At 40.1% G+C, this 25992-nt stretch overlaps 1 protein-coding gene across 2 annotated transcripts in view; it reads left to right on the top strand.

Moving 5' to 3' along the window:
• Positions 1–22264, top strand: part of LOC110949534 (glucosidase 2 subunit beta-like) — a 155506-nt gene extending 133242 nt beyond the window's left edge. For both annotated transcript variants that reach the window (XM_022191649.2, XM_022191648.2), the window contains 2 exons: positions 14270–14369; positions 19680–22264. In XM_022191649.2, coding sequence (XP_022047341.1) covers positions 14270–14369; positions 19680–19817 — 238 coding nt within the window. In that variant the 3' untranslated portion in view covers positions 19818–22264. The remainder of the gene's footprint in view (positions 1–14269; positions 14370–19679) is intronic.
• The last annotated feature ends 3728 nt before the right edge of the window (positions 22265–25992 follow it).

Raw genomic sequence — 25992 nt, 5'->3', positions numbered from 1 at the left:
TGGCTGTAATAACCTTTCACCACGAGCAGAAGTGCATCTGAAATATTAATGTAGACCCTTTCAAACTTACCTCAGGATAAACACATGGAAATAGCTGCAGCTGCTATGACATAGACGGAGACATTTGAACTCAGAGACCTTCGTTCAGTGACGAAATCGTTTATTTTAAGCCTCTCAGTGAATCATTTAATATGTAGAAGCAGATGAAAATGCACACAGATAATAAAATATGAATCAAACATGAAGCTATACTCCAAACATAAAAATGTCGTGTACTATTTCTATAAAGTGCAGTTGTTAACTTTAAAATCTGGTTGTTTTTTTGGATCCATAAGCAAGAATTACTTTTTGTTGAAGTGTTTTATAGTAGCAATTTGACTTAGGCAGCTAAAATTATTATTGGTAAGTTTACCTTTGTGCTTTATTTCTTTTTTACGTCAAGTTAAAGAATCGCTGTTGGTTTCTAATAATATTTATAGTGAATAAAAAAACTATTTCATTGATTTTTTTTTTTTTTTTTACTATATTTAAATCAACAAAGAATCATGCTATTTTACACATCTTGGCTATTATTTAAAAAAAATCATGCATATTAAGGACCAATAAATGAATAAATGGCATTTTTTAAGTGTTATTTTACTAATTTTCTCCTGTTCTTTTTAAAATTGTGAATAATAGCTAGTAAAATCATAGAAAAAAATAGTAATTTCGAAACTGACTGTCAAAACATTAGGCAAGAAATTTGTATTTTAAGGGCCGAAAATGGTAAATAATTGTTTTCAAATGCTAGTGTAAAGATTTTCTCTGCTTTGTTAAATATTGTAGAGAAAAACTGTTCTTTTCCATGTTGGCTGTACAAAAGAAACACAGTGTACAACTGTATTTTTTATTATGTCCATATCAATATTCCATATTTTTAAAATTAATCATTTGTTCTTTTACAATGTGTTGCGTTAAAATTTAGCAGTTTTACTGTATTTAAACAGGCTAAAATTTTCAACAGATATTTGCTGTTATTTTCATAGTTTTAACAGTTTTTGAACATTGCTGTAATCCAGTTTGTAATGTTTTTTTTTTTATGTCTTGGCTGCCAGATTTCCACATTTTTTTATTAAAGTGCACAGTTAAAGTGAATTATAGTTGATTATAGTAACAACTCTATATAAATAGAGTATATCATTGGAAAGTCTAGTCACAGTATTAAACAGTAAACCTCACAGTCAACTGTAGATTATATGGAGCTTCTAAGTACACAGTAAACTACTTCTTTATGTAACCTACAATAGCGAAAATACATTGAAAATACTGGTATTTTACGGTAATTTTACATCAAAATTGGTTACAGCTTAGAAGTTGTGTTTAGAAATAACCAAAATAGAAAACATTCTTTGTAAGAATAATGGTGTCTTTTTACTACGATATGTTTTGCTCCAGACGGCGGAGGCTGGTGTGATTTAAATGTAGCTGTGGAGGAGGAGGAGGAAGGGGATCAGTCGTTGGGTCAACCAATGAGGTTTTCTTTTTTTTTGTTTTGTGACTCGAGGGAAATCAGGTGGCCACGCTGCTGGGGTCGCTGGTGTCACCCTTCAGAGTTCAAGGAGCTCGGCCTTCCATTGTGTCGAGGTCAAACTGCTCTACGCTCGTCATCATTGAGAGCACGGCGGCAGAAGAAACAAAAAAAAAAAGAAAAAGAAAGGAAGAGGAGGCAGTGCTGAAATTGTGCAGGGCCCGGCGAGCAGCTTGCTTGTTCACCCTTCACCCTTGGAAATACACTGTGTTTGACAGTCCAAGCTTGGAATACGACCAACATCCTAAGCAATAAACAGGATAGACAAAACAGGAATAATAATACCTCCTAAACACTGATGGGCGGATAGGAGTACACAAACCTTAAAAGAACAGTGAAAGACTACAAAGGGAGGGTTTTCACCATACCTATGAGTCAGAATTTGCATTTTCAGTAAAACCATGGAAGGTTCTAAATGTTTCGATGTATGAATATTAAGATTGAAGGAGCTATAGAGGTCGGCATAGGCTGTGTTATGGAGTTAAGGTGGAAAAAAAGACCATTGTGAAAGGAGGAAGAAAAAAAAGGCTATTAGTGTTGTCAGTTACTCCTGCAGGTTCATATCGCTCAGTATTCAAACCCACAGGTCTCCCTTGAACTGCTTTATTGAACAGTGGATTTTCAAACAGAAAACAGTGGAGAAGGGAGGTAGCCTAGCAACATTGAAACCACACTGAATGACTGTGTATGCCCACTGCGATGGAGCCAGGCAGCTGAAATGACAGTGCAGAGCAGCCCCAGAGAGAGTGGGATGTGCTGACCACCGTGAAAAATACAAATAGGGCGGCTGTTTGCGGCGGTATGCAGCAGACGTACGGACGCCGTTTGCAGATCTGCCTTTTTCCTGCACCGATCTCGCTTTTAAAACTAGTGACCCTGCATTGTTCTGCCGCGATGACGCTCTCTCTGAATAAAAGATCCTCCGAATGTAACTCGGAAAATTCCCAGGTGTTAAGAGAAAGAGGTGCAGCAGTGTGAATGCCTCCAGGCTGTCCAGGTCCTTTGAGAGCCCTCAGTTTGAATGATCCAGCTGAACAAATTTATTGGCACAGACCTGAGAGAAGAGCGACTCCACTCTGTGACCATGGCAATATGGAAATATGCTCATTTGATCAATAATTTCTCATGAGGGCAGCTGAGAGGCCCAATATCTTTTTAAAAGCGTTAAAAGGAATGAAGCTCCGATGGAAAAATACATGACGTTCTGTCTCATTTTAAGATTAATTACTGTTCGCTTGCGGTTTTTCTGTAGTGGCTGCGCATGTATAAATAGGAGGAAAGTACTGTGGGTAATTATCTCGATAGGTGGCCGTTTTATTGCACAGCAATCACGAGGGAGCTGTAAGATTATTACTGTAAAACTACTCGAACACAAGCAGGTTACAAATGAGCACAAAGAAATTGAACATCAACCTGAGACTGAATCAGGGGGTGACACACTTTCTTGACAAAATAGCCTCAATCAGAGTGGCAGTTATGGATGAAAACACAACCAGAGGAGTCTGTGGCATTTTGACAAATGTTGCTAGTTGACAGTAGTTTTCAACTTTGTTGGATGAGTTGTGAGAACTGTAGGAGAAACAAAAATCATAACAGCAGACAAGAAAAATGGTTTTATGGAGTGGACTTATTCTGGTTCGTCTGACAGATGGGTAGTAGTCAACATCTTTAGCTCTTGGTTGTGTTCCTCAACAAGACAATGCTAGATGGTGATCCATTGTGATGCTAATTAACTATATACACTCTGGTGATATCCTGCAGCCTAAAGCATTAACTGCCCATATCTGGTACCCTCTACCCTGCAACCCAAATAATTTAATTGCCCATGTGTGATACCTTCTACCTTACAACCCAAAAGATTAACTACCCATATCTGGTACCCTCTGCTTTGCAACCTAGAGGATCAACTACCCATGTCTGGTACCCTCTGCTTTGCAACCTACCCATGTCTGGTACCCTCTGCTTTGCAACCTACCCATGTCTGGTACCCTCTGCTTTGCAACCTACCCATGTCTGGTACCCTCTGGAGCCCTCTACCATGCAACCCAAAAGATTAACTATAGCTTATTCCTTTGGGTTGCAGCTTAGAGTTCACTGTGGACTTATTCCAGTGCATCCCACAGTTTCTCGATTGAATTTGGGATGTGGTTAGTTTGGATGCTGGGTCAATATTTACAAGTCACGGTTGTGTTCCTCTAACAATTCCGGCAGTTTTGGAGTTTCGACAGAGCATGTTGTCTTTATGGGGGAGGTCGTTGCCTTGTTTAGGTGGGTGGTATATGCCATCCACATAAATGCCAGAACAATTTCCCAGCAAAGCATTGGATTGTAATGAGATCTTTAATGTTATGCACTTCAGCTGTTAGTTGTTTTTAATCTTGTGGCTGACTTTTAATATTGTCAAGCTGATTTAACTTAATATATGTTGGTGTTTGTGTTAGATAGAGGGTGTTTTAGAGGCCAGATCATTCTTATGGTTTATTTAAAAATGAAACCAAAGCAATAACTATCTTAGTTATGTAAGCTGGTAAGGCTATTCAGAGTCGAAGGTTCATCGTCGCCTCCATCAGCTTTCTAAGATAAATTATCACCTACTTCAGCACTTAATATTATCAGGTGAAACCTTCATGATCTCAAGTTAAACAGCTATTTCATTGTTGGCACAGAAAAAAAATCTACAGTGCAGCAGCTTACATCAGTTTAACCTAGATTTCAACATACCCATAATATCCACAAACGCTCTTTTCTAATGTCACGTTTTCCAACTTTTTTAGCTTTAAGCTCTGCAGTCTGAAAACATTACAACACATCCACTATTCGCTCTGTCCTGCTGCCACGGCCCCTCAGCTCGCCCATGTCCTCATTCTGTTGAACCAGTGACATTTAACCAGCAGTGGTCTCGGACTCATGGGATATGGTGTTTGCTAAAGGCCACTAAAAACAGAAGTACAAAGTTCCTACCAGTATTACACTCCTGTCTAGACATGCTATATACACACACATTTTTTCCTTTTCTTTTTTTTTTTTAATAATAGCACACATTAATCAACTTTTCTGTAAAGGTGCCAGTGTTGGCCAACTGGCCAATTATAAGCTGCAGTTATTTGGCAAGATGCTTTAAAACCTTTGGAGACTGTCGAGTGAGGTTGAGTGTGAAGGCTTTTCAAGAAAACTTTGTTTGCATTCTAGCAAATGTAAGTATGATTTTAAATCAGGTGTCTAACTTTTGGAACAGGACCCAGAAATTCACTCTCGCTGAGATAAATGTCTAACATCATTTTTTCTTATTACTGTTACCACCCACCATCCTACTGCGGGTGGCTCGTCTAAATTAATTTAGAAAATGTGTATGATTTTTTTTAGCCCTAGATCTTTGCAAAATATGGAGACACAACCATAGACTGCATATAAAGATGGATGAACTGTCCATGATTTCACCTGAACAGCTAGGTCATGCTAATCCAAAAAAAGCAGTCTGCCCCTAATCATGCAAGACTGTAAGCTTAAATATAATTTAAAGGAGGTAGTTATATAAAAATGAATCCCCTTATAGTTGTTCATGAATGTGGAGACCAAGGCTGTTTTCTGTACCGGGTTGTAAGCATGTTTATTTCTGCTGTAAAGTTGGACATTTTAAGATAGAGGTTTATTGGGATTGACTCATTTTATTAGACAACCTCAAGTGGCCATTCAAGGAACTGCAGTTTTTAGCATTTCAGCATTGGTTTCATTTCAATGTTTTACTCTAATATGCATCTTTTGATTTATATTTACAGCAGGGCAATCCTCTTGAACACAGCAAATCTAATCTACAGTACTTCACATTTTCATATTTTTGCAACTTTTTATAGTTAGGCCAGTGCAATTCATGTATTGTCCTCTGATGTAATTTTAAATCTGTTCACATTTTCATACATATTTCTATTTAGTGAAAAAGACTAATGACTGTTTGTTGTTTTGCTTTCCACTGCTCACTTAATGATTGCAGCGATGCTCCCTTTCATGTCTTCATATCAAAGCCAATCCCTTAATTGTTTTGGTGGCATTTGGAAAATAACTTGTCCAGCCCCTAACTGTTTCTAACTAACTTTAAGCCGTAATATAGTTTCACTGGGGGAGTTACATAAAATTCACCCTTGTATTGTTGCCCATAAATGTGAGCACTAGCTATACAGACCAAAGTTGTTATTTGTCCCAGGCTGTAGACATGTTTATTTCTGCTGTGAAGTTGGACATTTTAAGGTCAAGGTGTGATTGACTCACTTTAGGAGACAGCCTCAAGAGGCCATTCAAGGAACTGCAGTTTTTAGCATTTCAGTATTGGTTTCATTCTTTACGCTCTACTATGCACCATCTTGGTTGTACTTAGGGAAGGGCAGTCCGTCTTACCACAACAAATCGAATCTTTAGAATTTCATATTTTCTTATTCATGTGACTCTTCATAGTACAAGCGTGTTCAACGCTGAGCTAGTGTTCTTAATGAATAATATATATTGTCTTCTGATTTAATTTTTAATAAATGTGTTCAAACTGTCATCCTGAAAACAAGCACACCACATTTCCATGAATATTTCTATTTCGTAAAAATGACTGTGTTTGTTGCTTAGGCTCTGCACTGCTTTGCTGATTGTGCTCACTTAATGAGTGCAGTGATGCTCCCTTTCACGTGTTCATATCAAAGCCAATCCCTAAATTATTTTGATCGGCATTTGGGGGGGAATATATATAATTTATTTATTTTTATTTTTTTCATTTTCCAAATGCCTATCAAAATCAGGGTTGCAGAGCAGTGACAGTTCCACTGGAACAAGTGCATAATTATACATTTAAGTGTTCTACTTAATGTGCTCATTTTCAAGCTGTCAAGGTCATTCGCTGGAGTGCCATTAGTGAAGAGAGGCCCTCTTTACCTGGAAACATGGCAGCCGCTCAATGCCCTGTGCTCAACAGGAGCGCCATAGTATAGTGCAGATATAGAAATGCATTTATGTAACACACCCACTAATGTACAGGAGGTATGAGGCCTGTATGTTTGGGATGTGTTTATGATACATGATGGCTGCACCCACATGTTTTCTGGTAATCAAGGCGGAGGGGGTAATGACTCTTGTGCGCCTGACGAGAGGGTTAAAGTGGCGGGGAGTGGAGAGCGGCGGGATGGCTGACACCGTGAACCCCCGATGGCCTTTCTGCTGGGTCGCCATGGCAACATCTCGCCCAGCCGTTAATGAGGCACAAGTGAGCTGTTAACAGAATACTGATTTGGGTTTGACATCAGCCCTGATTCATATCTGTCAGGAGGTGTTGATGAAATATGCACCCTGAGTTTGTTTTATAACTGGCACAGAGGCGAAAACGCGAGTCATTATGTGGGTCAGCAGCGCAACATACGTCAGGAAACAGAGAATAGCAGCGCAAAATGGAAACATCTACCTTGCTGCTTGAAATTTTAATTGCGGATGATATATTTAAAGCCACAGTCGTATAAACTGGAGTGAAAGCAGTGTGCCCTTCACATGTTCCTATGAGCATGAATTATTTATTAAGGCGCTGGGCACAATGGGTGGTAGAAGGGCGAGAGGAGCTTCAGTGGCTGGTACAGTAATGACAGGCCTGGGCTCATCTCAGAACTGATTGGTGACCCAACACCAGTGGCAGAGGTTAGCGATGCTTGTCTATGAGAGCGATTTTCTTTTGTGGCTCTGCTTCACCGAATCCAAATTAACCAGCAGTTCTCCCAAAGTACTCTCCCTACCTGCCAGTGCATTGCAGCGTCTCATTCTGTAAATGATTAGCACATTAACAGCATAGTGAGGGGACTAACTTGCTGCTCCAGACCCCTTGTTAAAGCAGTGAAAAGCATGGCTGTGAGGTATAATTCATTGCGGTGGCAGCTAATGAGTGGATGCTACAGTGGGATGGTGACAGTAATAAGCGCAGACTTTACAGCATCTTAACACGGCTGCTGTTTTTCATTAGTTTTGCAGAAGGTTAGGATTCAGACGGTTGTTAGAGAAGTATTTAGGAGTGGTGTGATGCTGAGTTGGCACATCTAATCTGACAGTTCATGTCCGTTCATAGCTGCAAATGAACGGAGGTGCTGGCTTGATCTTGATGCTTTCATGAACAGAAACTGATGGGAGTCGTCTCTGAGAATGAGAATCAATTGGTGTGATAGTTGTGCTCATGTAATAATATTTCTGTAGCCAAGTAGATTATATGGAAAATGCTGTTTATTGCTTGAATTATCTTTAACCAGAAGTCCTTCACAAAATGGGTAAACTGGGCAAAGATTTCAGAAGCAATCTTGTCCTCTTTGGACTGAGTTCAACTACAACCTTTCAGTAACTCTACAAAGTGTTATGAGGCCCCAGGACACTTTAAAAACATTGACCCACTAAACCTTCAGCAGTTATTGGACATTTTTTTTGTTCCTGTCTCACATTTTTACTCCCTGTGACCTCATTTGTCATTGCAATATAAAGTGCTGCATGTCTATGGAAACAGAGCAACTGGAAGTAAAGGATGTTGTTTGTGCAGTTAGCATCCCATAAGTCGTTAAAAACAAGAAAAGTTGAATTTCTTTGACTATTTATGTCACAAAATGGGGGGGGGGAATACACAACATTCTACTAAATGTCCTCAGGTGTTACCAAAACCGAAAAACACTCTGCATTTAATGGATATTTAATTTTTCTACATTTTAATTTGTTTCTAAACTTGTCTCTTATCTGCCGCTGTTGGTTTCATCTGAGTCAGCGATGCCTTCCGGGGTTTGACAAGGAGTTTAGAAGTTGTTGGTTTCTTTTGGGTGATTTTTTTTAAAATGAGACATGTAGAATAAAGTGACTTTAATGAAATACCACCATTGTAATTGTAGTTTTGGTTAATTACAGCCTCTGTGCATTTTAACAACCTCTGCAGACTCAGCATTTCTCTCTCCACTCTGCTAATCAGCTGTAGAAAGATGTTTCATTTGTTTTGTTTAATTGGTGTCCATGATTGTCTGCTATCTCCTCTGTGTGAACACTGCCTGCAGCTCAGCCTAATTCATTTAAAAAGTTCCTGAATTTTTGTCAGGTGACTGTTAGTTGGAGCAGAGTCAGAGATAGCTTTACAGTTGTGGAAAGTAGTGCAGAATTTTTTGTTTTTTACAGAATCTGGTTGTGGGAAAGTCCAGAAAGAAAATTCTCCAAAGCTGGTGACAATGTCTAGTTTGTCTCATAGTAGACGGATCTGGATGGTGACAGAACATGAATTACTGGCATCATCAGATGGATGCCATTTGAGCAAAATTCTGTAAAAAAAAATTCCACAGAACTTATTTTTGGGTCCTAAATAAACAAGTGAACAAAACCTGAGATCTTGAAATAACACTGTTATCTAAAATAACACAAACTGACCCTTCTAGTAGACATGAAGTTGAATGTTGATCTTCCACTTTTCTTTACCAGAAATTGTTGCAAACGTTCCCAATGCTGACATTTCATCGTAACATTAAGCATTTGTAGAACTTCCAACTTAACAAAATCACCCAAGTTGTGGTGTATATAAGGAAGAAAATGATCTCAGAGTTAAAATAGAAGACACTAAGTCCAAGGCTGTGTAAAAAAAAAAAAAACCCAAAAGAACACCATCATTCATTTCAGTCAGACCTGTGTTTTGGCACAGCAGAACTCTGGCAAAGCGAATGAAAGGTTTCCGTGTGCGAAACATGTCGAATCTGGCTCAAGTTTTACTGCAAGGTCACCTGGAAAGACGCTGCACTCGACAACAAAGTAGCAGCTCATTACTGGTAGATTAGCTTGCAGCGTGATTGGCATGCTTGTCTGTTGTTTTTCTGGTCTAATGATTTGTGTTTTTGGGTTTTGATCAGACTTTCAAACTCACAGACCTCTTACCTAAATGAGCCATTCTGGATTCTGTGCCAACATCTCAGCGTTACCTGCACTTTTAACTCTCCGTGAGCCTTGTCGTATGTTTGCTACCTGCTCTCGTTTCTTCTGTGACTTTATTTGCGTGTAGTTTAAATATAATTCTATTCCTTACACATTTATGAAAGCATGTTTCATTCATGATCATGCAGGCAGTTTGAATTTATGAGCAGATATGACGGCGCTTTAGCGGAGTTTAGCTTTCCAATGTCTACAAACACAAAGAAGTTAAATGAGCGCATTTATATTCTGTTTACTTGAGGAAACGCACCAAACGAGGCCACTGTTGTGTTATTTATTTATTTAATTTTTACTCTTTGGGGTTTTGTTCGTCTACTTTCTCTCCAGTGAAGGCCTCCAGGTCTCCAAACGCACATGGAAATCACGTAAAAATACACTTTTGGCCCAGATTTGTCGATTTCTGTGGGGCGTTTAAACACCAGAGTGGAGTTGTCCAAATGATGGCTGCTTGTGAAAGCTTGATTTGTGGCTGTATCAGAGGGGGGAACTCTCCTCTCGGTGTTGAGCGAGATTAGACGTGGATCTTCGGGATTTATCACTCGAGGCGTGTGGATTAGCACCGTGATGAAGTTTAAAACAGAATCAGTGGCGACCACATCGTTTTAAGGAAATAAGAGGAGCTTATATCAGCTCAAGTCATTATCAAGGGCAGAAAAGGAGGCTAATCAGCTTTTTTAATGCTAATTACTCTTCATGAGGATTAGATTATGAAAAAATCAGCACAACAATACAAAAAATATCCAAAACTGGCAGTTTGGACGACATATTGTACAGTTTGATTCTTATGCTCCTCGTCTGAACATAGCAAAGAGCTGCGATTTTAATGGTATTTTTGTGGCTGTAATTAAATCACAACTCCATCTGCTGTTCAGTGTGTCAATGGAAATCACACCTCAGTCTTTCAGAGAGAAAATTAAACATGCCAGCCGCCTTAATGCAGTTCAATTCGAGGCTGGGAGGTTCGCTATCTCAGCCCCGATGCCAAGTAAATGTATGGATAATAGGTTTAGCTGGACAGATGTGCTGCTGTTACAGGTTTATCTCTGATGGAAGATGCATTTTATATCGTTAGAGAAGCAAAGAACCGGAACCCAGATATCTGTGAATAAGATTCTCTGCGTTTTAAGCCTGACAAAAGCTGCACATCTTCCATATCTTTTATCATGAATCGGTAGAAGGAAGCCTGCATTTGTGGATTCCATGTAGTCTACAAATCTAGGATTTATTCTCCACTGCCACTGTTAATCTAGTTACATATTTCCTCTCTAGCAGTGTTTTGATTCATTTTGTAAAAGAGAGCAACAGCTCAAGGAAATATGAAACCCTGAAATTTGGTTTTGCCTTTTCTAGTAGCTTGTCTTTCATGATTTCAAGTGCTAAAGGTATTTTAAAAATTAGGAATTTCTCACTTTTTTGCTGTTGCAGATTAAGTTGTGCATCAGTTCAGACTGAATTTAGGAAATCTGTTGCTCTGATGAATTTAGAGAATGTCACATTTTCAGATCTAAGATAGTTTATTTGTATTTTTACCCTCAAAAAGTGTACTTCTACAAACCCAAGCTGCCAGTGTTAATAGAGCTACATATTTCCTCAATGGTTGATTCTTTATCCAAAACAAAATTAACCAACAAATTACAAAAAGAGCTTCATATACACAACAATTCAGGAAATATGTAAAAAAAAAAAAAAAAAAATCAATTTTCATTTTAAAAAATATCTAGAAATTAATTTTAAGGGTTTAGTATCTTTTGTAGTTTGGTGAATTGTGGTTGGAAATACGTTTCCACGCATCTTAGATGTACTCTCTGCTGTCAGTGCTAATGTTTTAGCATATTTCCTTTGTGGCAGAGTTTGGGTTTGCTTTGTAACTACAGAAATCTCCACTTTCAAAAAATACCTTGAAAGACATTTTAAAGGTTGAATATCTTCAAATATTTAACTCCACAGCGGTATAACTGGGGTAAACTGCAAACAGAAACTTGAAATCTCTTTCAAGGCAGAATTATGATTAATTTAGTAGAAATAAAAGCAGTACCAAATGTAAATCAATTTCAGTTTGCCTTTTGTATTTCTTGACATTTACACCTGTTTATAAGAATTCCCTTCAGGGTCAGTAATGCTTTATTTTAATTGCATAAAAACAAGGAATTTCTCACATATGCAGATTAGCTTTATAGACAAGTAATTTTGGGGTCAATCCTGTCAGTTCAGATCATTTAAAGGGCACTCATTGAAATACTTTGAAATTCAAAATTTCAACCATAGAGTGTTATTGGAGGACAGAAGACTTTTTTTCATTTTTCTGACAGGTTTTCATATTGAAATTCAAGGTCAGTGAAGTTACCATGTATGGTTCCTTGCCTGTTAGTGGTAAAAAAACAAACAAACACATTCCAATAACTGTATATATCAGCACTTAGCACGACTACTCAGCCGTATAATGTGTGAGTTTCATCAACTAACCATGGTCAGTTTTGAAGAGGACTGAGCCGCGAGTCCATCTTTTTCCAAGTTCAGAGAAAAGAGGAAGTTTGATACGTTCCAGGCCTCTGCTGATTGGTCAAATGCCTCGATGTAGTGTGTTGTAACGTAGAGTGATCTTCGCTGATTGGCTGAGTGAAAACCAGCTTCTCGACCTCACTGAGAGGCGGCCATATTTATTGTGTGCGAAAGTTACCAAATATGATAAAATGCCTGATGAAGGGTTCATTCAGGAAATGTTTGTATTTTCACCTTCAGCATCTCCAGAAATAACCTCCTATGGCCATGAAATGTAGTGAAGCCGCCCGTTTTCATCTGTTTACTTCATTCTTGATAATATTCAGAAAACAGAAACTTGTGTGTTCTTTTTGTCACTGGTTTAATTCGAAACATTGGATGCTAGCTGGTTGGTCAGCTAACATTCGATATTGCAGATTATTGAAGGAAACTGACCTCCTGCTGCAAACAAACATGATGTGTGTTGCGGCTGCAGCTCAAAGCCAAACTGTGACAAACTGGATGAGAGAATGAAGCTGCCACTGGTCTGTTTTGCACACTCGGGTTGAGCTATTGTCCATTTCAGGGTCAATGTTTATCCATGGAGTTAAGCAGGAAGGCCCAGTTGTGTTGTTTCTTACAGGTGTAAATAAGTGCAGAGTGACTGTAGAGAATGGCCTGCCAATACCGAGTGCAAGTAGGTATTATTACGGCGAATGATCTGTCAATTAGATTCCATCTCGTGACTCCTGAGTGTGTTGGGCGCATCTCTGTGATAACTCAGGCATAATTGACAGGACCGACGCTGCCCCCTGGGGCTGTGGAGGGCTGACAGAGCGAGAATGGAGATTAAGGTGAAGGAATGAGGTGTGCCGGTGGGGGGATGGGCGAGGAGGATCGCTGGTCAACCGGCAGCAAGCAAGAACCAGAGCACCATCGCTTTCCCATGTCCGCCGGCCCTGACAGCAATCCATTTGAGGGCCTCCCGGTGCTAACAGAGTGCTAAAACCCAATCAAACAGGCTCGGAGGAAAAAGGCGAGACGCTCGAGGCCCAGCCGGCTTCCACTCGTGTGAGCAATTCACCTCTGACTGACCCGCTCAGGCATTTTAAATAAGCCAAACAGCAAGAAAAAAAAAAGCCACACTCGGGGACCTGAAGACAGCCATGTGTCTGAAAAAGCTGGAGATTGCTTTTTGAAACCAAAGAGGATTCCATGTTTGCCCTCCACAAGGTCAAACGGAGGAAAGAAAATGTTGTTTAAAGAAACGTGGAAGGAAAATTCTATGTTTGTGTTGGTGCTGGTGAGGTTTTTATGCAGCCTGCTAGTTAGTTTTTGTGTCATTTCTGATCAAATAAAGCAGTTTGTTGTGGAGCTTTATGCAAATTTGACTCACCGTCAGTTTAACACCCTACTGAGATCAATTAAAGGAACCAATAAAACATCGTAACAGGTCGTGAAATGAAGCAGATTATGTTAAAAGCAAAGAACAGATCTGAGGACTTTAATCCCCTGTAGAAAGGTCACATTGATCAGGACTGGTGCTGCTGAGGCAGGCACTTAGACAAATTAAAGTTACAATGCTTTAAATTTATAGCTTTTTATAGCTCTTTGTACAGATTTATGAATAGAACTGCTTTGAAAGAACCTCCTGCAGGTTCTTTTTTCCATTTACTGTATGTTTCCTTCTTGTTTTCATAATGCAGGACAGTAAAACGTTCAGTCAGCCGTGCACCAAACGCAGAAGAGATTTTCCTCCTCTAACAGGATTACAATGTTTTACAAAAATCAATACTCACCAGCAGCACGACTGCAGTTGACGCCACCTCAAAGACGCCGCTCGAGCTCGACAAAAGATCAGAGGAAGTTAGCCAGCGACAGCATAATGAAGTGGCATCTGTCAGTGCTGTGTTGGACGCCGTCCACCGGCTCCCCGGTCCGCTTTGGTTATAAACTCCCCTTGAAATGTTTGGTGAGAACGTAATTAGCTTTGCACTGGGCAGACGCAGGCTTTTTCTCTTCTCCTTTCCCTTGTGTGTTATTGAGTATTAGCTTGGAAAAAAAATGGTAATTAATATTTGCCCTCCATTGTTGAACAGGAGAGGCGATGTGGTGCCAGACTGGACCACTTCCCGGCGTTTTATTTTTGCAAGAAATCCATGTTTCTGTGCTCAGTTTGTCCCAACTTCTTCTTAAGAGACCGTGTTGACCAACAGATATGAACAAAGTGTTAATTAAAGGTTTTTTCTCCTGTATTGTTTGTCTCAGGACGTGGGGGATGTGGGCAGGAACGCCGAAGAACCAGTACAGTCAGATGGTGTATGAGAACGGAGAACCCTGCTGGCAAGGAGGTTCACGCACCACCACAGTAAGTTCACACAAAACCAGACAGAGTTGAGTAAACCAACACATTCAGTAGAAGGGTTCAGCATCTCCAGAAAATTAGTGAAATTTGGTGAAATGTCATCTGCAAGTGTTAATCTAGGTACACGTTTCCTCTTAAGCTCCTTTTTCATACAAACGTAGAGAAGCTACAGGAAATCATTTGCAAAATACCTTCATGATTTCAAGAGTGATTTCTCACATTTGTGCTGTTACAGTATATGTTGCTTCACCGTTTCACACAGATTTAGTGAGTTTCACATTTTCAGATCTGAAAATGTTTGTATTTTCACCCCCCTTAAAAAAACTGGGAGGCCATTTTACGGGTTCAGAATCTCCAGGAATTTACTTCTACACAGCCATGAAATTTGGTGAAATCTAAGATTTATTCGACCCTGCCAGTGTTGCTCTACTCATGTGTTTCCTCTTAAGCAGCATTTTGGCTCATGTCATTCAACAAAAACACAGTAAGAGCAGCTGAAGTAAATAATTTGCAGAGTGCCTTCATGATTTCAAGTGTTAAGTCTATAAAAAGAATTTCTGACATCTGGCAACTCGTCTCCACGTTTACCTGCTGTCCAGAGTGGAAAAGTCACTATTTTAAGAAATGAATTCCTGCTATTTATTTAGAGTCACTCGTGGTTTTGGCGCGAGCTATCGCGTGATTTCGGAATGAGATTTGCTTTCTAGTGTCCTGAGCTTTGGATACAGACCACAACAAATAGCGATCGCCAAGTAATGTGGAGGTTTCGTTCACTTCTCATCTCTCGTGTGTTGTGGGACACTCGTTGAGACTATCCGAGCCGGTCAGTGTGGGGGAAAAAAGCACGTTTGGGCGGACTTTGACGCGGGGGGGCAAGTTGCCCCATAAATTTTGCTAGCTGAGCTGCTAAGCTGCCTGCCTGGCTAAATACCGGAGCTATGTCGAAAATTAATTTCTCCATCACTCACATGTATGAAATGACATGAAAACAGACCCCAGGTAGAAAAAAAAAACGAAGTTCCCCTTTAAGGCTTCTGTTAACCACAAAGTTCAAACTAACAGAAAGTACTGAGAAACTTCTAAAACTTCAGTCCACAGACTGTCTAAAAGTTCAAACTGAAAGACAACTGCTGAAGAACTTTGAGGTTTTGAGCCCTCAGACTGTGTGAAGGTTCAAACTAACAGAGGACTACTCAGGAACTTGGAAGATATTAGTCCTTGGACTGTCTGAAAGTTAAATCTAGCAGAGATCGACTGTGGGACTTAGAAAATTTCAGCCCTCAGACTGTGTAAAAGCTGAAGTCCTGAGGACTTGGGAGGTCTGGAGGCTTTGGAAAGTCTTGGAACTGAGGGTTCAACCCTCCAGCACAAAGGCTGAAGTCCAACCTCCTGAGAAAAACGGTCGACTTGAGTTTAAAAAAACCTCGAAAACGACAAAAAATAGATGATAAATGCGCAAAAAAAAAGAAGAATTAGTATCTGAGCAAGTAGCTCAGGAGGTAAGAAGAGAGACTACCAAGTGGAAGGTAGCAGGTTCAAGACCCCCCACCGGTGTTTTTCTTTCTTTGTCGAAATTTTTCAAAAAAATTAAGAAGGGTCTGGTCTTGAACCGGCAACCTGCAGCTCTATAGGCAAACCCTTAAAGGGGAACTTCGATTTTTTTCAACCTGGGGTCTGTTTCCATATGTCATTTCATACATGTGAGTGATGGAGAAATGAATTTTCAACATAGCTCCAGTATTTAACCAGGCAGGCAGCTCAGCTAGCAGCTCAGCTGGCGAAAAGTATGGGGCAACTTGCCCCCCCGCGTCAAAGTCCGCCCAAACGTGCTTTTTTCCCCCCACACTGACCGGCTCGGATAGTCTCAACGAGTGTCCCACAACATACGAGAGATGAGAAGTGAACGAAAACCTCCACATTACTTGGCGATCGCTATTTGTTGTGGTCTGTATCCAAAGCTCAGGACGCTAGAAAGCAAATCTCATTCCGAAATTGCGCCAAAACACCTATCGTGCCACTTCGGAATGGAATTTTCCAAAATATCTTGGTATGCTGAAGCATTCAGAGTTCCTTTCACTGGAACTAAGGGGCCAAGCCCAGCTCCTGAAAAATAAGCCCACACCATAATCCTCCCTCCACCAAACTTTACACTTGGCACAATGCAGTCCCACAAGTATCGTTCTCCCAGCAACCGCCAAACCCAGACTGGTCCATCAGATTGCCAGATGGAGAAGCATGATTGGTCACTCCAGAGAAGACATCTCCACTGCTCTAGAGTCCAGTGGCGGCGTGCTTTACACCACTGCATCTGACACTTTGCATTCACTTGATGTGTGACTTGGATGCAGCTGCTTGGCCATGGAAACCCATTCCATCAAGCTCTCTGCTGAAGCACTGTTCTTGAGCTAATCTGGAGGCCACATGAAGTTTGAAGGTCTGTAGCGATGTACTCTGCAGAAAGCTGGCCACCTCTTGGCACTATGCGCCTCAGCATCCGCTGACCCAGCTCCGTCAGTTTACGAGGCCGACCACTTCGTGGCTGAGTTGCTGCCGTTCCCACACACTTCCACTTTCTTATAATACAGCCGACAGTTGACTGTGGAATGTTTAGGAGCCAGGAAATGTCACCACTGGATTTGTTGCACAGGTGGCATCCTGTCACAGTTCCACGCTGGAATTCACTGAGCTCCTGAAAGCAGCCCATTCTTTCACTAATGTTTGTAAAAGCAGTCTGCATGCCCAGGTGCTTGATTTTGTACACTTGTGGCCATGGAAGTGATTGGAACACCTGATTCTGATTATTTGGATGGGCCAGCGAATACTTTTGGCAGTATAGTGTATTTAACACTTCAGGGTCTGGACTGGGGCTGCACAGTGGAGTAGTTGTTAGCACAATTGCCTTGCTGCAGGAAGAATCCTGGGGTGGGCCTGGGATCTTTCTTCATGGAGTTTGCATGTTCTCCCTGTGCATACGTGGGTTTTCTCCGGGCACTCCGGCTTCCTCCCACAGTCCAAAAATATGCTGAGGTTAATTGGTTACTCTAAATTGTCCGTAGATGTGAATGTGAGTGTGATTGTTTGTCTGTATATGTAGCCCTGTGACAGACTGGTGACCTGTCCTTTGCCCGAGTCAGCTGGAATAGGCTCCAGCATGATATATGAGTTACAAATTAGATTTGCAGATTCAAATTGTTTGCGGATTGTGTCTTATGAGTTACAAATGAGTTTGACACAGTTTCAACTCAATTTTAAGCTGCGATCAACAAGCAAGAAAAGCTGCAAAACTTTTTCATGTAAGTTTTAGTCATGGTAGCTTAGGAGAATAAGATTCTTGGAACTAAAGTTGTGGGTACTAGACTGAATTTATTTCAAGAAATGGTAAATAGGTGAAATTTTGAGCAGGAAAAATGAGAAATTACAGCTCCTTCTGAATATAAGCCTATCCAAAATGAAGACCTGGTGCTAACAGAGGTCAAAAAAAAAGAAGAAAGAACACAAATTTCTCACTTTGGGCTCTTTCTCATCGTAGTTTGTACTGATTCGACCATTTTATTGAGCTAATGTTCCAGGGAAGCTTAAAAAGTTTGGAGTCATTCTCTAGTCCTGCGTATGGAAATTGAATCGAAATAGACAATGAACATGTATGAACATAATTTAAGTAAGTAAATAGAATAAAACTGACAGTTTGACTAATTTTCATGGCTGTGGGAGTTACATTTCTGGAGATATTTTACCTGCAAAATGGCTTCCCAGTTAAGATGTTTGTTTAGAGGGGGAGTAACAACATATGAGATTCTTTAAGTTTGTCTGAAAAGTGGGAGCAACATATTTTTGTATCTCTGTCTAAACTGACCTATTTAAACAATGAGGACTTTTGTCAATCAGATAAAGACATTCGTGTCCTCCTCATCAGTCTGATAAAATGTGGATCAAAGTGGTCTCCCGGTCAGTCTGTGGTGGTTTTTAAGGTTCATGTTGCTCCGTTTGCGTTCCTTCTTCTACTCCCACTCCCTTCGGTTGCTTTGTAAGACCCATTTTGTGCGAGAATTTCCTCAATTAAAAGCACAGCTCGTTTAATCATCTCATTTTTCTCTGCCTGGCCCCCTCTTTCAATAAGAGTCCAATAAATGTGCGTCCTCCTGCGTCCAGGGGCCCCTTTGAAAAGACTAAATTGAATTCCTTTGATACGACCCCATAACTGTGTGCAGACGGCATAAATGAAGACTCGTCAGAAGTCGATGCTCATTATATTTGAAATGTCGAAGCTCAGTCTCTCTGTGACTGCGGTGAAACTCTCTCCTGTCTTTGTACTGGAGTGGAGGCAGCACTGATGTATTGTTTTGCTGCCGGATACTGTGGTAATCCAAATTCCGGCAGTGTGCAGTTTATCTTAGCTCCTCTATGGGGAAGAGTGAACTCAACTGTTTCAGTTAATAATTAAATTCTGGGACTGTGGCTGTTACACATGAGCAGCTTTAGCTTCAGCTGCAGCAAAACACAACTGAGGCTCCAGAGTCCGACCTTTTTAAAACTTCACGGATTCTGACATCAATTCTAGATTCAGATGGAATGCTGAGATCTGAGAATGGAGCCTCGTTTCAAAGAAAGTCAAGTATTTGGATATTTTGACACGAAACAAACCGATGGCGGCTGTGACACCTGCAAGTCTGAACCGAACCAACAATATTCACAAGAAAACACTTTGTCTCATCAGGCTCCACACACCCACTTAATATCTCCATGCAACCAGATACTAAGTGACACAACAAAAGACTCCATTTTTTTTAACAGGACAAAAGAAACAAAATCAGCCATTTTCCCACCAGCCTCAAACTTGAGCACAATAATACCTGTCAAGTTCGCTTCTCGCCGCCTCTCCAGGTGCTTTTGTTCGCCGGAGGGATTGTCTGTTCGGGGTGCAGTGTGATGTGAGGGGTTGCCATGGAAACCACCTAGAAGTAAAATAAGTTGTTTTTTCCCTCCTTCCTCCCTCCTGAAGAGGGGGCGTCAAAGTCACCCATTAGAGTCATGACAGCGGCGATCACTTCCTGCTCCGTAATTCCACAGCTTCCCGCACTTTGGCTTCTTTCTACACTCTGATTGCAGTTTATTCAAGGACTGACCTGAATACAGTCGAGATGTAGCAACTCACCTGAATAATTTTGTCGTCAGTTTAAAAAAAAAAAAAACAGGTTGGAAACTGAGTAAAACAAGAACTTGTTCCCTCAGTGAGATTAAAGAGGCTTCGCTCCGGACTTACAATGGCTGCTCTGCCTCCACCACTTCAACTTTTCTTTCTTTGTGCTTTTCTAGGTCACTCTGACATGCGGAACGGAGACAGCCCTGCGATCGGTGAAGGAGCCCAGCAAATGCCAGTACATCATGGACTTTCAGACTCCGGTGGCCTGTCAGCCGGTGCTGAAGCAGCGCGGTGTACACAGCGAACTGTGACCCGACCGGACTAGAATAACTCGGACCCGACGCCCCCTCGGCTAGCCGGCAGTGACAGTCCGGGTCCTCAGGGTCCCCTCTGACATCTGTGTTGTCAGAACATATATACTTCCAAGCAGAAGGTCACAATCTGATCTTCAGCAGCACTCTTTAGTTTCCAATGATTGTTACGGCTCTGCTTTATCTTATTGACTGAAGGATTTAAGGAACACAGGTCAGTGTTTATGCCTTTAAAGGCTTTAGATTGCAATGTAAATAATAGTGCTGTTTTAAATACCTGCTTATTCATGCGCACAAATCAAAGAACTACGTCCTTCAATTTCATTCGAGCAGATTCCTTCTTATAGACAGCCTTATTTAACCCTTAAAGAGAAGTCTGGTAATGTGATGTATTTCTGTTACTGTCAACAAGTCCCATGCAAAGACCAAACCAACAATGATGTAATCTGCACCGCAGAGCAAAAACCAACATGTGCACTTTCTAATGTGTAAGTCCGCACCTGAACCTAGTCCTCAACATTCATGTTTGAGTGACCAACAAACTAAATGTAACTTCTTTTAAAATTTCAGCTCATTGCAACCTAGCAAAGTATTGTTGGTTTGCTCTTTTCAAAAGGCAAAGCAAAAGCTATAAACTAAAGTCATTACAGTATATTTTCATGAAAAAAAAACAACTTGATCACTGTGTAAATGGTCAAAAATAGCGACATTAGCACAGATGTATTTCTGTTACTGACAGAAAGTCCCATGAAAAGACCAAAACTAACAATGACATGATCTTTACAACAATTGCTAGTTTTAGAGCTAAAAATCAAACATGAATTGAATTATTCAGCTAGTATTAGGTGCTAAGTACAAAAAGATTTTGACAAAATATTGTTGGATTTGTTCTTCTCAAGAGACAAATTATAAACTAAAGTCATTACAGTATATTTTCATGAAATATCCAACTAGGTCACGGAGTAAATGCAGCGCTCGATTTGGACGGTCGCCAGGTCGGCATTTGCGAATAAAACGTCGCAAATGCCGACCCGGCGACCGTCCAAATCGAGCGCTCGATCAAGCTGAACCGCGTATCATGTTTTCTTCATGGAGGCAGCCACTTTGTATGATGTCATCAACCTCCTATCATTCCCGGCGCTCGCGGCGACCTGGCGACCGTCTAAATCGAGCGCTGTAAATGGTCAAAAATATCGACATTACCATTGATGTGTTTCTGTTACTACCAGAAAGTCCCATGAAAAGATCAAAACCAACAATGACACGATCTTTAGAACAGAAATTACTAAATTTAGAACTAAAAAAATCAAACATGAACTTGAATTGAATAAACTCAAAAAAAAAATTGAATAAGTATTGTTGGCTTTCTTCTTTTCAAGAGACAAAGTATATTTACACCAAAGATCCAACTAGATCACTGTGTAAATAGTTCAAAATAGTGACATTACTGTGAATGTACCTGCTGTATCATTTCACTATCTGGTGTTAATGGGAAACATTATTTCCGAAACAATCACAAAGAGTTAAATATTCAAAGTATAGACCTGCAGTTGATGTATGCATAGTATTCATTTATACACTACAGCTACAGTAGTATGGTCTAATATTTACAGTCTTTCGGTGATTACTGTATACTGGATGTAACATCTCTGGTCTGTGCAGGCTGCTTCACGCTGTGCATGCTGTCTATGATGTTGTTATGTAACAGATTGTGGGGTTTCTGCAGCAGAGCCCTCTGCTCATTAAGGGGGAGCTAAATCAGCTGTCAGGTATCCAATAGGCTGCCTGATATATTCCTACGCTGCTGGGGCAGCTGGGTGGCTGTTTGCCTGCTAGCAATGCAATAGCCTGAGGCCCTGCAGCCCAGGGACTGTTGCTTTATATTTATCTGCCTTCAGCTCCTATCCACACTCTCTGTTTGATGGTCAATGGAACTAGTTGCTTTCACCTTCCATTTTCACAGCAGCGGTCACCAAATCTGGTAGAAGGGATTCTCAAAACTAACGTCACAAATTTGACTTCTAAGCAACTATCAAGTCTGCTAAACTGTCAAAACTGTTTTGTTTTTAATAACATATTTCGATTCCCCACAATCTGACACGGCATCACTGTATATTGTAATCTCTGCTTCAGCACAAACCTCCAAACTCAACCAACAGCTGGAAATCCTGCCAATCAGCCCGATGGTGTCAAGAGCAGGAGGCAGCATCACATTACCGGCATCTGGAGAAAAAGTTTATATTGCAACATATGGTGAACCATGTGATTGCGCCTCATAAAGAACTTTTCCTCAGTCTGCAGGGTATTAACAACTCCTCACTTTACTGAATGATCATCATGTGTTAAATTACTTGCGTACTTCACCCCACACAGCGTGGGTGGGAAGCACATTGGAAGATAGCAGTTTAAATGGACAGTTATTAAAAAGAAGATTAAAAAAAACACAACCGGTGCTGTGTGCTTTCAGTACTTTTTTTTTTTTTTTGACTGGATAGTGATGTGTTGTTACAGATCAGAAACAGGAAGGAGGGAGTAGTGATTCAGGAGGGAAACTGAGCACACGCTGAGCGCTCACATACACTAGGACATACTTACACACCTCTATTCAGCACATTTGCACATGAAGGGGCAGGGATGGAAAGTCTTTCCAGTTGAGCGTGGGCGTATTTGTGTGTTGACTTCAAATTGCTAAAAGGGCCCAGAGGCTTTATATTACATTAAATCTCCAACTCAGCTTTGTAGAAACTAGTTCAAGGTACCTGTTCTCTGGAGTGGGAGACAGCGGGGCCTCGCCTCACTGACTGACTAGTGACTGACTGGTTGACTGACGCCCACCACAACCCAGCGCCGCTTTCGCTCTTTTGGAGATTGTTTTTAAGCTTCCTCCTTTGAAGAGAGGCCAGTTATACCCTCGGGGCTGAGAGGGAAAAAAGGGCCCTGGTGTTGAGACGGCTTGCGACAGTCACATCCAGCTCCCTTACAATTCAGTCACGATACTGATGCTTCACAGCCAGCCTCGAGCCTACACATTTTGCGCATTTGGTTTATGACAATACAATATAAATACAGTCTATGTATACATTTTCAGGCTGACAGTTTTTCTTGAAGGTGCATTCATGAATGCTTCTTTTTCAGAGCAACACTTGCACCTTGAACATGCCTTTACTTGAGCTGTTTATCTGCAAGCAGAATGACAACTGCCATGTGTCACATTTCTTTGTCTGTCATTCCCCAATGGTGACTATTTTACAGATCAAATTTAAAAAAAAAAATTGAACTATGCGATTCTTTATGACAGCTGTGGAATGCTTCGTCCAAAACCTAATCAAAAACGGCATCGTTTATTATGACGACGATACTATGTCTTTTTTGGTTACATCACCTAAAATCCGTCAACTCTTGTTCCCTCTCCACAACGTCATAGGTTGGTATGTCGTCCAAAATGTGTCAAAAATGTCAGGTTAATATGTCGTCCATAATAAAATGACATATATATGGTATATTATATTGATTATTGTATTATTGTAGAGAATAGACCACTGCTGCACCACTGACCCTGTTACACAGAGATGTGGACTGAAAGATGAAAGAAAGCACCATATTATCTCTACCTCCGCACTGTGGATACAGTGAGCAGAGGACTTGGTGTGTTTTAAAGTGACAGAAATGTCAGAGGTTAGTATGTCGTCCAAAATGTGACAAAAACGTCATAGGTAAGTATGTTGTCCAAAATTGGACAAAAATGTCATAGTATGTCGTCGGTTTCTTTGAAAAAAAAAATCATCGTGAATTTTGTCCAAAAAAAATGCCATAGTATAATATGTAAAAAAAAAAATGCCATTTTTCCAACGTCGTAAAAACATGCCATATGATGACACAATGTAAAGTCGGCCATGAAAAACACTATGGAGCAGGTTTATTTGAAAAAAAAATTATCATGAATTGTGTCCAAAAAAAACATCAAAGTTTAGTATGTCGTCCAAAATTGGACAAAAATGTATGTCGTCCGAAAAGTCACAGAAACGTCATAGGTTAGTATGTCGTCCAAAATGTCACAAAAACGTCATAGATTAGAATGTCATGCAAAATTGGATAAAAACGTCATAGTTTAGTATGTCGTCCAAAATTGGACAAAAAATGTAATAGTTTAGCATACCGTCCAAAATTGGACAAAAATGTCATAGTATCGTATGTCGTCGGTTTCTTTGACAAAAAATTATCATGAATTTTGTCCAAAAATACACCACAATGGGGCGCCTGTATAGCTCAACGGGTTAAGTAGCTGAACCGCATACAAGGGCTGGTCTCCGACACAGAGGTCTGGGTTTGATTCCTGTGGGTGGCCCTTTGCTGAATGTCTTTTCCCGTTTCTTTTCCTATTTCCTGTCTCTCTCTCACTTTGTCCATCCAATAAAACCAAGAAAAGCCATAAAAACAGTATTTCAAAAAAAGCGCCATTGTATAGTATGTCGAAAAAAAATGCCATTTTTTCAACATGTCGTAAAAACATGCCACATGATGAAATAATGTACAGAAGGCCGTGAAAAACACGATATAGCAGTTTTCTTTGAAAAAAAAAATCATCATGAATTTTCTCCAAAAAAACGCCATAGTATATAGTATGTTGGAAAAAAATGCCATTTTTCAAACATGTCATAAAAACATGCCATATGATGAAATAGTGTAAAGTAGGCCGTGAAAAACACTATGGAGCAGTTTTCTTTGAAAAAAAATCATCATGAATTTTGTCCAACAAAAGCCCCATAGTATCATGAATTTTGTCCAAAATTACACCACAATGGGGCGCCTGTATAGCTCAACGGGTTAAGCAGGTGAACCGCATACAGGGGCTGGTCTCTGGCACAGAGGCCTGGGTTCGATTCCCGTGGGCGGCCCTTTGCTGAATGTCTTTTCCTGTCTCTCTCTCACTTTGTCCATCCAATAAAGCCAAGAAAAGCCATACAAACAGTATTTTAAAAAAAGCGCCATAGTATAGTATGTCGGAAAAAAATGCCATTTTTCCAACATGTCATAAAAACATGCTATATGGTGAAAAAAATGTAAAGTAGGCCATGAAAAACACTATTGAGCAGTTTTCTTTGAAAAAACAATTCATCATGAATTTTGTCTAAAATACACCACAATGGGGCGCCTGTATAGCTCAACGGGTTAAGCAGGTGGACCGCATACAGGGGCTGGTCTCCGACACAGAGGTCTGGGTTCGATTCCCGTGGACGGCCCTTCGCTGAATGTCTTTCCCCCTTTCTTCTCCTATTTCCTGTCTCTCTCTCACTTTGTCCAACCAGAAAAGCCATAAAAACAGTATTTCAAAAAAAGCGCCATATGTCAACTTCATCATACACATTGACATTTCAATGGTAAATACAATCTAAATATGTTTTGAATCAAGACAATCCCTTTGACAATTAAATAATTACACTTTCTCACTAGAGTCTTGACTCACTTTGGCCTAAAATAAAAACTTTGTAAGAACACATAGCCACAGTGGTTGTGTAAAACCTTTTTCTAAAAAAATGAGATGGATATAAGAGCAAAGTAATCTACGAAAAAGTCTTTTAACACTTATTCCCCCCTCAATTTTAAATATCAGAGCAACAGTTTTTAACGCGAGAACCTTTCAGAAACCATCAACAGCTGGAAATCTCCTTTGTTTTACTGTCCCACTGTCATTTTTAAGAGCATTGAAGAAGCTTCTACACATATAACCAAGCAGCTTGTTTAAGATGATGATTAAGATGATTAAGAGTATGTCGAAAAAAATGCCATTTTTTCAACATGTCGTGAAAACATGCCACATGATGAAATAATGTACAGAAGGCCGTGAAAAACACTATAGAGCAGTTTTCTTTGAAATAAAAAAATCATCATGAATTTTGTCCAAAAAGACGCATAGTATAGTTTGTCGAAAAAAAATGGCATTTTTCCAAACATGTCATAAAAACAAGCCATATGATGAAATAATGTAAAGTAGGCCGTGAAAAACACTATCGGGCAGTTTTCTTTCAAAAAATAATCATCATGATTTTTGTCCAAAAAAACGCCATAGTATAGTATGTTGTAAAAAATGCCATTTTTTCCAACATGTCGTAAAAACATGCCCTATGATGAAATAATGTAAAGTAGGCTGTGAAAAACACTATAGAGCGGTTTTCTT

Source organism: Acanthochromis polyacanthus, chromosome 23 (genome assembly GCF_021347895.1).
Source record: "Acanthochromis polyacanthus isolate Apoly-LR-REF ecotype Palm Island chromosome 23, KAUST_Apoly_ChrSc, whole genome shotgun sequence".
Taxonomy (NCBI): domain Eukaryota; kingdom Metazoa; phylum Chordata; class Actinopteri; family Pomacentridae; genus Acanthochromis; species Acanthochromis polyacanthus.
Note: the sequence above shows the minus strand (reverse complement) of the source record. Positions and strands in the feature narration are given on the sequence as shown.